This window comes from Alligator sinensis, unplaced genomic scaffold (genome assembly GCF_000455745.1).
Source record: "Alligator sinensis unplaced genomic scaffold, ASM45574v1 scaffold1012_1, whole genome shotgun sequence".
Lineage (NCBI taxonomy): Eukaryota > Metazoa > Chordata > Crocodylia > Alligatoridae > Alligator > Alligator sinensis.
Genome location: NW_005842104.1, coordinates 599,143 through 616,912, shown reverse-complemented (window position 1 = coordinate 616,912; position 17,770 = coordinate 599,143). Strand labels below are relative to the sequence as shown.

General features: G+C 42.7%; 1 protein-coding gene across 2 annotated transcripts in view; it reads right to left on the bottom strand.

Annotated features, from left to right (window-relative positions):
* Positions 1-17,770, bottom strand: part of ELOVL5 (ELOVL fatty acid elongase 5) — a 52,207-nt gene that overhangs the window by 16,070 nt on the left and 18,367 nt on the right. Inside the window, exons 1-3 of one of the 2 annotated variants that reach the window (XM_025205103.1) lie at positions 7,736-8,044; positions 6,161-6,226; positions 3,261-3,448 (exon numbers count right to left, since the gene is read on the bottom strand). In XM_025205103.1, the coding sequence (XP_025060888.1) occupies positions 3,261-3,448; positions 6,161-6,218 (246 nt within the window). In that variant the 5' untranslated portion in view covers positions 6,219-6,226; positions 7,736-8,044. Of the gene's footprint in view, positions 1-3,260; positions 3,449-6,160; positions 6,227-7,735; positions 8,045-17,770 lie in introns of those variants that run through there. The other variant, XM_006024472.3, reaches the window with a different exon arrangement.

Sequence of the window (17,770 nt, the reverse complement as noted above, 5' to 3'; positions counted from 1 at the left end):
GTGGCCCTCCCTGGAGGCCCCAGAAGTGGACCCCCCCACCGGCTCGGTAATCGGCTGCAGGGGGACCCTGGGTGCCCCCCCGACCCAGGAAGCACCAGCTGCCCCCCCGGGTGCCCCCTAGACCCAGGAGGCACCAGCTGCACTCCCTGGAGGACCCAGAAGTGGACCAGAAGTGCTTCTCGTCCACTTCTGGGTCTGCTGCTGAGCGTGCTGTGGATCCCACCCCCCTCCGTGCTCTTGTAGGACGCTTCAGCCGCCCCACCATCAAAGCATTCACGAGCCGCCTGGTATTTCATAGACATTAGGGCTGGAAGGGATTTCAGAAGATCATCGAGTTGAGCCCCTTGCCCCAGGGGCAGGGCAGGGTAGCTTGAGATATGTGGAAAAAATGTTTAAAGCTGTGTCTATCTCCAAATCACTGAATCTTTCCAAATCGATTTGGACGGTTCCAATTCGATTCAGAGAGATTAAAGGGTCCTCTGATTCGATTCGGATTTGGCCAGTGAATTGGGCTGAATCTCCACTGAATCAAATCAGGGACCGAAGAAGCTTCGCACAGCCCTAATGGCCACATCCTTTTTTAAATGACCCAACAGTGTTTAAATAGAAGGCACCAGGCATCCACACTGAAAATTTCAAAGCCAGAATGATGCTCTTGTCATCTAAGAATAGTTCCTGCTCCCATTAATATCTTACAAAAGTTGTCTGAAATAAAGGGAGCAGGATCAGCCCAATAACTGAACGTCTGCAAATAAACCTATTCAACAGCTACAATTCACACTACGCAGCAGTCAAGAGGAGTTGCACACTAATGCAAAGCAAGATAAAGGAACAGTCAACAATTATTAAAAGATGACTTTCATTCTTATGTGGAATAAGGACCTAGTGTCCCAACTTTAATTCTTCCCAACAGTTAAGAAGTTGAATTCAATTGGAAAATGGTATTTTAGAAGCAAGGGAACAACCAGTTATTTCTAGTGTTAAAGATTCCTTTACAATATTTTTGAGTTGCTTTTCATTCCATCCAGGAAGAGCACACCAACTGCTGCAGCTTCCTTAGCCTGACGAAGGGTTTTTGAACCAGAAAGCTTGCTTAATAACTATTCTCCAACCATTTGGGTTGGTCTAATAAAAGATATCATATTCACCTAAGGAACCTTGTCTGCCTACATCCATATTACCTAAACTTTTCTAAGAAAGCAGTAGCTTGTAGCAAACTGTGAACATGCACATGATGCAACTAATCTAAATGCAGTCAGTAACAGTTCCAACACATGAAAGTTTTTATGAGATCAGAATTTTGTTGGCAGAATATTATTGATTTACCTAAAATCTGGCAATTTGGTACAATATAAACATGGACACAAAGTGTTATATGAGTATACATGTACATCTTCTCCAGTGGAATTAAGAACTGGATTTAAGAACTTCTCCAGTGGGTTTATTTAAATGAACTCTACTAATGACTAATGGGAATTTTCACAAATAATAAAATAATTTAGGTGTAACATTAACATTGAAAAGCAACTTGCATTGTATAGACAGTAGTCAAGAGTTTACTGATATTTGAACTTTTCACTATCATTTAGCCTACATGTGAAATTTCCTATCAAAACAAAGAACTCACATTTACTATGTAAATTTCAGGTTGTTTCCCAAGTCACAAGAAGGGATCTAAGCAAATCTTAAAAATGTAAGCATATATTTAGCAGTGGTAATGGGACAAGCAGAACATAAATGATGAGAAGGTTGTACAATTTGTTAACAGCTGGACTGCCTTTATTAAGTTCAAAGGCTTTTACCACTTATAAAATATATAATATATATACTGTAGTATACTGAATGGTTTCCTATGAAAGGAATGTATTTTAAGAGAAGAAACTCTTGAAAGTTTTTTAAAGAGAAATGTTCTTTGTAAATTTGTGGAATGTGACATTAGAGACAGAAAAGCAGACTTGTTAGTAGGTTAGTAAGCCATATGCTTATCATGTTACAAAACAGAATGGAAAAAGATAAACTACAAGAGAGGATTTTATCTATGTTTGGTATAATGACAGAAAAAAATCTACCCTTGTGCAGCTGTTTGTCATGACTTCTGTGTTCATACTGATTAGTGACCATTTAAACTGATCCGTACCAGCCAATACATACTAATGGAACTGCATCATATTTATACATTTAGAATATTCAACTAACATGAAGCTTAGAAAAGAGTAAGAATACCCTAAATAAAGGTAAGGGCATCAAGAAAAAGATAGTCTCCATACTATTTATGAAGCAAATGTCAAAAAGAGAATAATAGTTTTGACTTTAACTGGGGTGAGGTGGGGTTAGGGTATAACATAGTAAATTGTTTATCTTTAGATCAAAAGCAAAATTTATTATACTGTACATTAAATCTACGTGTTTCAGTTTCTGACTAAATCCCGATTTACTTTACCACAGACCTTTGTGTTTGAATCTGAAATCTGAAAATTATAATTCCAATTAAAGAGACAGCAACAATGCATTGTGGGACTGGAAATCTTAATTTTGTTAGATATAACCTTTGAAGGATTTTTCTGGCATTTTTCTATTTTAAATATGAAATGTTTTGGTTTCTGGTGACATGTTTGTTTAAGGCACAGCTAAATGCTAGATGTAAAAATATCTGATTTTCAAACTTGCCTGAGATTTGGTTTTGCTGCTGTGTTCTTAGAGCAAATCGGCAACAACAGTTTAATAAGGGGTCTCTTTAGGATAAATAAGCAGGAACTACTGAAGAGGTTTACCTAACTTGAATTTCTTGATCTGTTAATCGGCTTTCCCTTTTTCATTCTGTGTTGAGGGAGAGATACAAATTCCAAACGTATTTTGCTATTGCACATGTAGAGATTAATACAGTGGAGAACAGAATGCAATGAAAGTACTAGCATGGACTGTAATAATAATGGTGATTTTCTTTGGATAACTGACACTGAAGAACTGTTGCAACATTTCTGCAGAAGGCAGGACAGGGTGGCACCTTAAATAAACTCATTCAGAAATACATCAGTTTTTGCTAGCAACATCCTAATTTGTCAGATGCATAGCATCTGTTGCCTGCTAAAGCTGATGCATTTTTGAATAAGTTGGTCTCTAAGTTACTATCCTGCGTGGTGCCTAACATTTCTGCAGTTATTTTACCAAGCCTAAGAAAACAATATGATAATGGACAGGTTTGTGTTATAAGCAGGAATTAACCAGACTACTGCAAAATAAAAAAAAATCTTCTTGCCTACCTCATAAAACATATAAAGAGACAGCAGCGTAAGTCCAAGGTTATAGACCACTAGAATGCCCCTGCATGAGAATGGCTGTTTATTCTGCATGTACTTTGGTCCCAGCCACACAATTACCAAGTACAAGACAGAGAAGATAAAAGTAGGTGCATAGTTATCCAGAAGAAACCACCCTTTGACTCTGGGATCTGAAACAGAATGAAAAACACAAAAAAGTAGGATTTAGTGGAAATATTTCAAATAGAAAAAATGTTTTCCTGATAAATGTCTAGTAAAATGATAGCCTAATATGAATCAATGTGATTAGAACATACCAAAGTAATAAGGGTGAACAAGCTTTACATATGCAAACTTGTTTCATTATGAAACTTACACGAATAGCAAGGCAAGGCATACTGTCCCTAAGCAAAGTACACATAACGTTTTTAGTAGTGCAACTATTCCTTTTTAAGCCATCGATTGCAGAATAAAGTAATACTATTAAAATTAATAATCTTTGGCATGTGTAGTGAAAGAAGATTCTGAGTAAAAATATGTCGTTTCCCAAACTTATCATCTTCCTGAAAGCCTCTGTAATATCAGTGCAAACCTCTTTGCAAAATGTATCTCCTCATTGTAATGAGCAAAATATGTTGGTACTCGTTTAATCCATGCTTGTCCTGAACAGTCAGAGAAAATGAGAGTGAGTTGGATCCCCCCTTGCACATGAAGGGCAGTGAATGGCTTTGTATATTCCAATAACATTAACACCAATACTAATCTTGAGGCACAGGGTCTGTACAAGTGTTCCTCACCCTAATTTTGTCTTTGAGCCTGTTTAAAAATCAGCAATAAATCACAACAACGTAATCGCCCAGTGTGACTAGCCAATTCACAAGGAGTTGCAAGGTTGGCAAACAACATCTACTTTTAACAAGTTAAAACTGAGAAAATTTGGTGTGGAAATACCTGAGACCAAATGACCTTTTATAAAAAAAGTTACTTAGTGGACTAGGAAGGCACTTATATAAACATTAGCCAATCGCCTCTCAGGAATGACAGGGGGGGACTGTGTGGGGATGGAGCCCCGTGGCCCCCCCCTCCATTACCTCCTGCTGCTTGGGGTCGGGGCGCGTGCCCCCCCTCCCCACTGCAGAGGCTGGAGCAGGGGCAGAGTGGGCCCAGGCCCGATGCAGGGGAGGACAGGGTCTGAGGGTGGGAAGAAGCCAGCCTACCGCAGCAGGGGGAGGGCTGACCCCTGTGGTGGTGGGGGGGGAATGGGAGGAGTGGGCTTAGAGATGATGAGGGGGAAGGGATGGGCCCAGGCCTGAGGTGGGGAGGAGGCCCAAACCCGAGCTGGGGCAGACGCCGGCCTGCCGCGGTGGTGGTGGGGAGCGGCGGGCCTGGCCCAATGCGGCAGCAGCTGGGGGAGGGGAGGAGTGAGCCTCTTCCTTCCCTCAGGCCCGGGCCCACTCCTCCCCCACCCTCACCCGTCAGCTCCGAGCTCACTTCTCCCGTTCCCCCACTGCCACCGGGTCGGCCCAGGACCGGTGCTCCCCCTGCTGTGGCGGGCCGGCTTCTCCCCCAGCTCAGGCTCGGTCCTCCTCCCCCCACCCCGTGTGGGGTCTGGGCCCATTCTTCCCCTCCCCCCACCACCGCAGTGCACCCGCTATTCCCCCAACCCTCACTGGGACCGCTCCTCCCCCCACTGCTGCCGCGTTGTGGCCCCCCGCTATCACCTGCAAAGGTAAGGGGAGGGCGAGGCCAGCCATTGGCTGTTTGTCAGACAATCAGAGCGCGAATAAAGTGTTACAGACAGACAGACGCAGGCTTTTACAACATTAGAATGAGAGTGCAGCCTATTGCCTCCTTCCATAAAGGTATACTATGAGATTAAGAACATGCTTGCTGAAACAATTAAATGCAGGTTCTGAACAATTCAGTTTAAAATACTGTACACCTACAATGAGATCCTAACTATAGTTCAGTACAACATGGCTTCTGAATTCAAGAGGCCATAAAACCTGACTGAGTGCTGGCAAGGGAAGCGAGCAAATTGTTTAGAGCAAAGGTTCCCAGACTGTGGTATGCATACCCCTGGTATACAAGACATCTCTGGGGGGGTACACAGGAGAAATTGTATAATGGCAAATTTAATTTTCATTATAATACTAATTGGCATTTAAGGGGTTAAAATATAAAATGTAAGCTGGTTGGGGGTATGGGGCAGCTGGTAAATCTGGAAGGGGGTACACAATAAGTTTGGGAACGTCTGGTAATCTGGAAGGGGGTACACAATAAGTTTGGGAGTGTCTGGGTTAGAGAAAAAAAATTTAGATTAATATCAGCTTCTTGAAAACTAACATGTTCAAATGTTAGTAATCAAACAATATTTTGTCAGCTGGATTACTACAGTCCCTCTTGTCACTTCAGTTCAAACAGAAAATAAAAAATTCAACAAATGTATTACAGGTGCAAAATGGTTTGCACAAAAGAAGAATATGAGGCCAAATGTAATTTGGACAAGCTGAAGAAAAAAAAATGACATTATCAAAAGCTAGACACTCCCAAAATGAAGACACTTAACAAGCTAATTATACATATATATGACAACAATTATTGAAGTTCAAAATGCAAACTTTAAGAACAGATTTTTTAAAATAAAACCTTTACCTAAGATTGATAAACAGATGCATACTTGCTTATAAAAATAGCATCTATTTTTTTTATTAGCTCAAATAAAGTACCAAGGGCACTTCTTCCTCACTCTTCAACCATAAGCCAAAGCACTCAGTGGAGTGAAGAACACCTTCGTTCGTAAAACACAGTTTTGCCCGAACTGGTGTTTAGGAACTGGCCTTCCTTCCCTGTGCTCCAATATGTACACAATGCATATAAATTTAAAAGGATGAACTTCTTACCTCTTGGTCCAAGCCAAATATTCAGATAACTATTGATTGTTTTATCCAGGGATTCCATTTTAAGACCTATAAAGTCAAGGAGGAAGGAAAAACATATTATTTTCTCAACCCATAAAAAACCCATCCAGCAGCACTCATCAATCTTACAAGGCAAATATATTTGCTATAATACCAGATATGCACACATGAATGTGTTACTGGCAGATGAGGTGTTTTGCTTTTCTGTACTCACTGCTTCTTATCCTACAATAAGCACAAGGTGAGAACAAGCACAAAAAGAGACAGCAAATAACTATTTCACAGTAGAGTATCTTTTTGTGCTTGCTGTGGGACAAGAAGTTAGTATAGAGCAGCCTTATGTAAGTTCAAAACGCCTCATCTTTTTATCAGTGACATTTTCATGTGCTCACACACAAAATATTCTTCATGCAAAAGCAGTAGCTGAGTAGTTTTGCCAAACACAATTGTTATGAACCCAACCCCCAAAAAGACATGACTGGCTTAAGCAAGGCCTTTGACACTGTCTTTCTGGACTTCAGCAAGGCCTTTGACACTGTCTCCCACCCCATCCTCATTAAAAAATTAGGCGACTGTGGCATCGATGCCTACACAGTCAGATGGATTGCAAATTGGCTGAAGGTTCGTACTCAGAGGGTGGTGGTGGACGGGTCATATTCGACCTGGGGGAAGCGGGCAGTGGAGTCCCCCAGGGCTCGGTCCTTGGGCCCGCACTGTTCAATTTCTTTATCAGTGATTTGGACGATGGGGTGAAAAGCAACCTGTTCAAATTTGCTGATGATACCAAAATTTGGGGTGAGGTGGGCACGCTAGTAGGGAGGGAAAGACTGCAGAAAGACCTGGATAGGTTGCAGGGGTGGGCTAACAAAAACAGGATGCGTTTCAATACTGACAAGTGCAGGGTGCTGCACTTGGACAGTAGTAACCAGCAGCACACTTATAAGATGGGAAACTCCCTTCTTGAGAGCACGGAGGCAGAAAGGGATCTTGGAGTCATCATTGACTCCAAGATGAACATGGGCCGACAATGCGAGGTCGCGGTCGGCAAGGCTAACCGCACCCTATCATGCATCCACAGGTGCCTCTCAAGTAGGTCCAAGGAGGTGATCCTCCCCCTCTACGCGACACTGGTCAGGCCACAGCTGGAGTACTGTGTCCAGTTCTGGGCACCCCATTTCAAGAGGGATGTGGACAACATTGAGAGGGTCTAGAAGAGGGCCACCCACATGATCCGGGTACAGCAGGGCAGACCCTACAATGACAGGCTACGGGACCTGAACCTGTTCAGCCTTCACAAGAGAAAGTTGAGGGGGGACCTGGTGACCATCTATAAACTCACTAGGGGGGACCAGAAGGGTTTGGGGGAGACCCTGTTTCCCCTAGCACCCCCCCAGGATAACAAGGAATAATGGCCACAAGTTGTTGGAGAGTAGGTTTAGATTAGACATCTGTAAGAACTACTTCACAGTAAGGGCGGCTAGGATCTGGAACCAACTTCCAAGGGAAGTGGTGATGGCTCCTACCCTGGGGGTCTTTAAGAAGCGGCTTGATGCCTACCTGACTGGGGTCAATTGAGCCCAGTTTTCCTCCTGCCCAGGCAGGGGGTCGGACTTGAAGATCTACACGGTCCCTTCCGACCCTACTTCTATGATTCTATGCAATAGAAAGATATTTTTATTGTTCCATCCCTGTTATCCGGCATTTTGATGTTTAGGGTGTCCTTGTATTGCTTTTTTCCAGCTCTCTCTAGTCATAAAAATGAGGAGACTTCTGAAGTACTATAATTCAAACTTCATAAAAATACCTATTCTTGAGAAGCTAAGGCTTCATATGACATACCAAATACCTTACAACCCACAAAAAAGTCACAAGCTGTAAATGCTACATTTGATTTGGAAAAGCAAAGGAAGAAAACTATGGACATTCATTATATATTGCAGGTTGTGATATACTAGATTTATCAACCTCTCAGTCACTAACAGAATAGAGGTACAAGAACAGAATGGGAGGGAAGATGGAATACAATGAGAAAAAGGACACCTCCAATTCTAAAACTTCTTCAGTGGTAAATATAACCAAAAGATACATGAAAACCCTACAGTATCACAAAGTACAGTAGGGAATAGGAAAACAGTTCAAATGCAAGCACACTTTTAAATAGGGAGATGATATTTGTTAACAGTAATTTGTTCTTAATTATTTGACACTTCAGAAGTTAATATTTGCTAATAATAATTTGTTATTAATTATGTGATACTTGAGAAGTTAATGGACAAAGTCTAAAACATGACAGAAAAAATCCATTTTATTATCATACATGTAAAATCCTTTCAATTAAAAATAATGTAATTTTCTCATTCATTAAATTAAAAAAAAAGAAAAATGACTGTTTCAGTTTATTTACCTACAGTCTTTCTGGGTCATATAATCTTAAAGTCACTGTTTCACTGCTTGAAAAAGTAATTCAAGTGTTTAATATTATTTTTAAATTTCCATGTTAGTGCTAATCTTCATATTCTGGATACAATGCTTAATTTTTATTCAAATAGCATAATCCCAGTGACTGTTAAAAGGGCTGCATAAAGCAACTATGTAAATTAGTTGCTAACAAAAATTTGAATGTCTTACCACAAATGGGTAACTTGTGTAGTTTAATGTCTGAGACCAGGTATAGCTGAACACTACACAGAAAACCTGAAACTACACAGCCCAAGAACAAAAACTGTCATGGCAAAAGCTACTACATCAGCTCAGATAGGAAGTGTCATTGTCCTGGGATTTTTTTAAACTTACAGTTCTGGGTAAACTGTATTTTAAATATTAAATATACTGGCTGGCAGCCGCCTGCTACTTTTAGCAACGTTAAAAAAAAAGAAAAGAATTGAAGCCTATTTGTTGACGAAAGTGGTTTTATTTTAATATATAAAACATCTCTCCATGTCCTCAATCTAGGGCACTGGACTGCCAAATATTTCAAAATTATAATAGTTGCCTAGAGGGGGAGGAGAAGTTGGAATTTCATTTATGTAAACCATCTCTATTTTCCTTGAGTTAAAAAAAGAGAGAGTAAAAAAGGCCTTTTTTACTTTTAGCTACTTTGAGTGGCTATTTTGGTTCTGTGGAATAGAACTACTTGCTCTATGGAGGAGAGATGGGCAGAGGGAGATTCTCCAATACAGAAACTGAGAGAGCAGATATACTGGCCACACCCAACTCTATCAATCTTTTCCACCCACTGTTTTGAAGAGACCTACTATAAAAGCCCTTTCAATAGCCTCTCCAGTGTAGCACAGACAGTATTTTCACTGCATCTGGACCATGTGCAATTGCAGAAGCTGGGTTGGAATGCAGCCACTGGGGAATTCAGTGGCTGATGATTTTACTTTTGGCATTTAGAGCCAAATCAGTAAACTACAGACCTAAACAGATCTTAGGTAGAATTCAGGCACCCATATTATACACACTGATCCAAATCAACCCAGTTCCAGCAGCTAGCAGCTCCAGCAACCTTTAGGGCAGGGGTGGGCAAAATATGGCTTGCGGGCCGAATATGGCCCACCAGACCATTCTATCCAGCCCACAGGAGCCCTAAAAAATTTAGAAAATATTTATCTGATCCTGGATGCCTGTCAAAGGTGACATGAGCCAGGGGCAGTAGGACCCAGGGGAAGCCGGTGGCAGGAGCCCAGCCCTGCCCCACTCTCAGCCATTTCCCTGCCTTCCTGTTCTTGCACTACTCCAGCACCATGTGGCTCCTGGCTGCATCACTGGACCTGGGAGCAAGGGGCTGCACCGGTAGAGTGTGTGCGCATGTGTGCAGGGAGGGACTCTCTCCCATACATACAGATCCCATACCCACACCCCTTCACACACCCCAGCCACCCTTCCCCCCACAAGTCCCATACCCACCCACACTCCACATATCCACACACACACCCACGTTTCCTCACCCCACACTCACACCCCCTACACGTATCCACCCCTAACAGACACACCCACACCCAACATATCCATACACCCACAGCCCCTGACAAGCCTATGCCCCGCCCCTGTAATATACAAGAGGAAGACTTCATTTTAAGCTATTATATACAATCCCCTCTGTGTACACTACAGAAACGCATGTAAACCAGGACAAAAATATTTTTTGAAATCAAATCAATGAACATTTTAGATGTTCGCTTTTTAGAATATAATTTGGTATTTTTCTGGTTCGAAGATGGCAAAACCACTTGCTGAAAGGAGTACTTCTGGGGGCAAGGGGAGGGACTTCTGGTGGCAAAGCACAGAGGTTAGGGGGCGGGACTTCCAGGCCAAAGATGGCAACCAGGGGGAAGGGCACCTGTTAAGGGGCAGAGCTACCCATGAGGACCTCCAGACTGCCAAAACTCAGTAAGGGGCCCTCCCGCCAAAATAACTGCCTGCCCCTGCTTTCTGGGGCACATCCCCACGAGCGTGCACATGTGGTTTGTGGCATTGTAAAGCTAATTGAGGCACTGCAAACCACACATCAACCCCAGCAGGGGCCTCCTGGGGCAGCAGCAGCAGCAGCTAAGCAGCTGCTCAGAGCCTAGCAGGCAGCCAGAAGGTGGCTCTGGCTGGCCAGGCTCCAGTTTCTGGTGGTCCACACTGCTGCCACATACACTGTGCCACTTTTTTTAGTGGTGCTTTTTTTTTTTTACACCAGGATCTTCTGGTTTCTATAAAACCCACCACACTGCAAATTTGCAGTGTGGCGCGCAGGTGTGTTGGTGATGGGGTGTTGGTGACACTAAGTTCTTGTTCCGCACATTTGGTCAAGAGGAGGATGCCATCGGAGTTGGCTCCCCCCTCCAGTTTAAGATGGAGACTCATAAGGCACTCATTCATTCTGACAGGGAACTCACTGAGTTGGTTTACAAGTTCATTCTTAATGGCAAAACCAACTTCATGAAGTCAGCATTCTCCTTCCTGTTTAGTTTTCCAGAAGAAGGTATAGCTGCCTCCATGTTCTTTGAGCTGCCCACCTCCCACTTGCCAGGTCTCACTCATTGATGGTGTGTTGCCTAAGTTCTTGGGCCACAATTGCAGTGTGGTGCTCTGGGAGTTCATTATTATGGCTGTCCATGAGGGTCTTGATGTTCCAAATCCCAAAAACGATGGTGCTCCTTCACTGGTATTTTTGATTGTAGTAACAGTGGTCCCACAGGACATGGTTATGGAGTCAGAAGGAAATACAGAACACTGTATTAGGGAGGCTACATTTAGGGAACCTTTTCTAACCCCCCCCCCCCCCCCCGGGGGGGGGGCGCGGAGGGAAGGCTGCTCAGTCACAGTTATAGCTGCTGAATCGCACTCCTGTCTCATCTTAGTGCTAGATGACCTTCTTGTAACTGCTGCCTTCATGCCAGTTGATGACTAGGAGTTTACAGATCACAATCCTGCTCCCATTGCCATCAGCTGGTCACCAAAGGGCTTGAGGAATGTGCTGGAAAAGTTGTTTTCATGGAAGACACCCAAGCGCGACTTCTTTTATCATGGAGAAGCTGCTGCACAGCAGTTTCCACATGACTGACAGAACTGGTTCTTGATCCAATGGCAAGGAGACCAAGACCACTGGGGATGGTGCTTCACTGCAGCCTCTGTGGGGCAGAGCTATACTGCTACCCACCATGCCCACAGGTGGCAGATAGTGGAATGACCTTCAGGGAAGGTTACCTGTGAAATAAGCAGGGGTAACTCTGACAAATAAGCAGCTGCAGACCAAGTAGTGGCAGCACCACCAGGATGTGGTAAAGATGACAGATGGCAATGTGTTCCCTCCTGAAAAGCCACATACATCCTTTGATGGTGCGGTGACATGGTGAGTACAGGTAGCCACTATAATAAGCCTTCCCAGGCCCTAGCTATGGGTCTACAACTCCTCAACTGCAAAGCAGGTGGAAGAAGGTGTCAGAAGCACATAGCATGCTTAGGTACCACTTTAGACTATCTAACAGAAGGTCAAGAACCCAATTTGCCAAGAGAAAATTAGGTGACACGCATCCATTACTTGAACTCCTCTAGGAAAAATATTCCTTTCTCAGTCTTCTAGGTTGTTAGAAATCTGCATTTGCACATTCATCAAAGGTGTTACTTTGATGGAACAACAATTGATTTGGTTATATAACGTGAAAAACCTGATAAATCTCAGTGTACTTTGTACAGCGATTTCTTTTTTTATTAACAGGCTGAAGAAAAGAGGTATATTTCAAAATAGTGATCAGTTGCATAAACTGAATTTATACACAAAACTGTCTTGTCAATATGGCTTATGTCAATTTTTTAAAAAGAAACAGCTATGAGAAAAGTAACTTTAAATGTGGCACCATATTAATCTATAGTGAAACTACTTTTTCATCCCATTCGCATTCATTTCATAACAGGGGGGGAAAGAAAAGCTTTCTACAAAAGCCCCACTTAACAGAACAGCTTCTCTAATGTAACTTTTTGTTCCTGTATTATCATGTAGTGGAATTTAAAGGGCACAAACAGAAAGAACTAGCTCTGGTGTCAATTTGCAGAATCTGCAAAAAAAAAAGAAAAGAAATTGTTTCACTCTTTTTCTAGTATACAAATGAATTCCTTTTGAAACAGTCAGCTTTTGTTTCAGAGTGTCATGGGAAAATACATCAGGTTTTCTGCCAATAAACTATATAAAATTAAATGCTGCTTCAACTGCTGCATTTACGACAAGAGTTCTTTTAATTGGAAAAAAAGAGAGAAGCAGGTTTGCCACCAACTCAGAGGAACTGGACTTTGCAGAGAAATGAAACAAGTTACAAATCTGTCGGATATTAAAGATTTTATAACAGGCATTGTTTCCTAATACTGGAAATAAATTAAATTTGAGCAACCATGTATACCTGTCAAATACAAACACTATATACAGATTATTAATGCGTCCAGGAAAGGCAAGACCATACGAAAAGAGCATTATGCTGAAATTCTCTGGAGATAGAAAATTATTTAAAACATTTCTATAGCAATTCACCTCCAGTAACTATCCTTCACTATCCTCAGTGGGATTAAGTAAATAGATGGGGAGAAGCACAAAAACACAAAGCATGTTTGGATTAAAAGCCAGAAAGATTTTCAAGTCTCTAAGTCTACCACTTGAAACTTCACATCTTTGGAAAAAGGAGTTGTTAAGAAACACCATTAAGATTTTCTTTAAGAATAAAATTAAGTTAATTTTCTTCGATAGAAACTAGAAATTCCTTAGTATGCACATGTAAGAAATCTCCACAAAGTTTCCAGCTCCCCATGGAAACAGAATGGGTCCCAATAAACATTGTACACAGAGGGAAGAAATACAAATAACTATTCCCACTGTCCTCACAAAACTATAGTTAAGAGTCCAAATTAATCATTAAGCTACAAAATTAGTTACATCCCAATGGAGATTTTCAGGGATCTGCTTTAAACATAACCTATTAGGTTGTGGGCTGGAAAAAGCTCTCTCCAATCTTTTACAGAAAAAGGCAAGGGGCAGGAGGAATTTGAAAGTCTAAGAAAAAGAAAATACTGGTGAAATGGACTGCAACATTTCCAGAAGTTATATTAAAATACTTAAAAAAATTAGGCCTATTAAAGCAAAATCTACATTCATGCTATTATCAGTAAGACTACTAACAGCATTTTACCACATATCTAAATCATAATGGATTTGATAGGAGTTCATTGCCTAAAGACCTATGAGGCTCAGGGCCCAAGTAGTTATGGTACTTCTCAACTACTTCACTGTCATTTAGATAGCTCTGCTAATTCTGTTCTTAGATTTAGCCTGAGAGTGGTAATATTGGTTGAAGATATCAGTATTTTGAATTGTTATAAAAGTTTTCATAAATACTCAGACACATTAAATATGACATCTATAAAGTATATGATTTACTTTAGTCAAAACAGATGCATCAGTGTGTAACATATTTGAAAATACAAAAAGAAAGGGTGCATAATGATGGATAATATCCTTATACTCTTCCTTTCACATTTTTGTCAAGTCTAGCATGTTTCCAGAAATGAGGAGTCAAGGGTAGTAGAAATGTTATGTGTGTTACAAATTGTTAATGAATATCTGCAAAGAAATACTTGGGTCTTACTATCTTCTAAAATTCGATTCCATATCCAAAATGCTTCCTCTGGCATTTTATGTCCTACAGATAAGGAAGATTTACATAAAACTCAAGAGTGGTAACATTTTAGGTGTTTCGTTTCTACTTTGTCACTTCTCAAGTCCTTTGCCCTGGTAAATAAGGGTAAGATAAACAGCCTAGACTAGTGGAAGAACAGAATAGGGCAGGGGCAGGCAAAATCTGGCCCATGGGCTGGATCTGGCTGACAGTGGACTCCATTTCCCGCCAACCACTGCCTGTGTGGCTAGGGCCAGTTTCCATGGAGACCCCAGCAGCAGCCCCACTGTGATAGCACAGGGCCGGGGTTTTCATGGAGACCAGCCCCAGCAGCACCGGCAAGCAACACCAGCACCAGCTTCATCCTGGTAAGGAGGTCCAGGGGGGCTGTGCTGCGGGCTGGAGCGGGGCAGGTTCAGCTGCTGCTGCCTGTGTGGGGCAGGCAGCGGCACCGCTGGGACAGATGGCTACGGGGAATTTTGGAGTGGATATAGCCACCCCTGCCCCCTAGTGCCTCCCCTGCTGGCAGGACATGCAGCAGGGCAGGGAGCTGCTCCGGGGCTGACTGGGATCTTGTGGTGGTGACAGCATGGTCCAGAGCCAGGGCAGAGCCACCATCTGCAGCCTGCATGGCCCAAGCAGGGACATGCAGGCAGAGGATTGTGGCTTTGCCCTGGTTCTGGGCCATGCTGTCTCTGCTGTAAGGAGCTGGGGCAGAGCTGTGATCCACTGCCTGCATGTCCCAGCCTGGAGCATGCAGGCTGCAGATTGTGGCTCTGCTCTGGCTCCAGAACATGCTGCCACCACCACAAGATCCCAGCCCAGCTCCAGAGCAGCTCCTCACCCTGCCATGCATCCTGCAAGCACTGCTGGGGTTGGTCTCCATAGAAACCCCTACCTTGTGCTTTCACAGTGTGGCTGCTGCCACTGGGGTGTTTACTATTAAGGGATGTTTACATGGCACAGCGCAGTGATCCCTTAAATTGAGAAACACAGTCAATAAGGCCAGGTGGAATGCTGTGCTAAGGCAGCTATAGGATTTCTAGTACCCTAAGGGAGCTTTATAGAGCACTGCATTCCATGGCTTAAGAGGGACTTTCTTTTCCCTCTGCCTTCCCATGAAGCACTGGACATTGGACAAAGCTAAACATTTGGCTGGCGTGCACTGGTACTCTTACTGGTATTAAGAAACTTCTTAAAAGTGCCTGGATAATAGGTCTTGCTCAGGCACTCAGGAGTGATCTGACTGCCAGACTTCAGGGATCAAGAAGGAATTTCTCTCAAGGTCAAATTGGCAAGGACTGTAGAGTTTTTTGCCTTCTTCTACAGTGTAGTTAATTGTCTTCCTAAGATCACCTGCAGATACTTTAACCTACTACATTTCCTGCCACTGCAGTGGTCACACATTGGGAATGCCCTTGTCTTTCCACATTTCTTTTTCTCCCCTCTGGCATGAAATAGAGATTTTTAATAGGGCCCTTTGTGACTTCAATGTCAGAGGGTTAGAGTAGACAGTCTTGTGAACACTATGAGGCAAACAGTTGCCTGTGAATGCAGAGGGACTAGACTCAGTAATGGGTACCTATACATGGGCATCGAGACTGTTCTGACATGCTGTAATTATAGCGGATAGGAGCAGACTCAATTAATTGAGTTAGCTGGAGTGTAGCAATCACCACCATGCTGCATAAGATTCCAACATCACGTGTATCCGCGTCTCCATGCTGAAAAGTGGTGGCGGGGACGCTTTAACCAAAGCTTGAATGAGTTTTAATTAAAACACTCCTGCCACCATTTTGCAACACAGGGACGCTGATACATGTGACACTCTGGGTGCTTTAATTAGACTGGCTCTCAGAGCCTGTCTAATTAAAGCCCCATCCTCCCCCCGCTTCACGGAGCACATGTATAAATACCCGATGGCATGGCAGATCCCTTCCAGTCCTATGCTCATATTGTGCCATGAGGATAAAACCTTACGTATATAATGACTTGTATGAGAATTAAAAGTAAAACATTAAAGGCTAACAGGTCAACATTTTATCCCAAATTCTCTAGGTGAATCAGGTCAAACCTTTGGAAGGTGCCCTGTTAAATTCTTTGTTCAAGAAGATACCCATCTAAAAATCTTTAGCTCCTAGACAGAAGTTGAACAATTTTTTCCATCCATTCAGGCTCAACCATGTTAAAAAAAAAAGGCCCATGAAACATCTTGTATTATATTCTCTCAGTCTATTGCCTTATACCACAGTAAATAAAATGCCAACCCATGCCCCTCCAAACACACTTGTGCTGCGAATCTAAAGCTAATGCTACTTTGCAATTTAATCCATGGGACCACTGACATTCTAGCTGAAAATCTAGGTTAAAGGTTGCAGAATGATTTCCAGCTGCTTTTGTACTTTGGTTTATATACATAAACATTATTAAATACTTGTCACCAGGGATTACAACCAAACTATCCTGAAGAAATTCAAAGTGTAACTCCATTTCCCCCAATGCATTTAGATTCAGAATTTCATTTGTCCCTACTTATCCCTGTCTAGAAACTACAAAGCCTTAGAGGACTAAGTTATAGCCAGCCAGCCAGTGTGTTGGCCCCAGCACTTGGGGACGGACAGATCCTGGCATCAGAGGCCCCAGTGCCTGGGGAAGGGCGGAGAAGGCCAGGAGCCCGAAGCCTGATAGGGGCTAAGCCAGAACTCAACAGGCTCTGCCCCTTCCAAGAGAAAGATCTTTCAGATGTCAACCTGGGAGATCTTCCTTACAAGAGAAACTCTCTCACAAGAGTGAATACTTGTCTGTTCCTCTCCTAGTCTGATCCAGGAGGGGAGCAAAGCAACACAGAAATGCTTTAGATTGGGGACTACCTGACTGGGAGAACAGATTGGGAACATTGTCTCACTGTTCCAGTTCCCTCCAGACTGCTCCCTCGACAACAGTCCCCAGTTCAGGGAATAATGGGCATGAAGTTGCCAAGCTGCTATGTCCATTTGGCTTCTGGGCACCAGGGAGAGGAGCAGCCACTCCTTGTCCCCTCAACCCACTCTCCAAACTGGGTCCCGATCTTGTGAAGGTGAGGAAAGCAGAGGAAAAAGGGGTTGCCTGCACCTATTTGCCCCCTTGCCTGGAAAGATTTCTACTAGACAAAATTTTTCAGAAATTCTCACAAATTTCTACTGGTAGAAATAAACTCCTGTTCCTGGCCTATGTTCTGTTTTGGCATCTCACTATGCAGTCTGATATCTTAAATCTGAGGAGGAAACTCAGGACGAGAGCCAAATACAAAGAACACCTGGTACTATCAATAACAGAAATAAATGGGAACACTAGGACAAGGTGGAAGAGTAGAATAATATGCTTATTTTCTCTAGAAAGATGTATCCAATCCAAAAAACCAAACAAAAAAAGGAAGTCCTCTCTCACGTGCATTAAGGGAAAG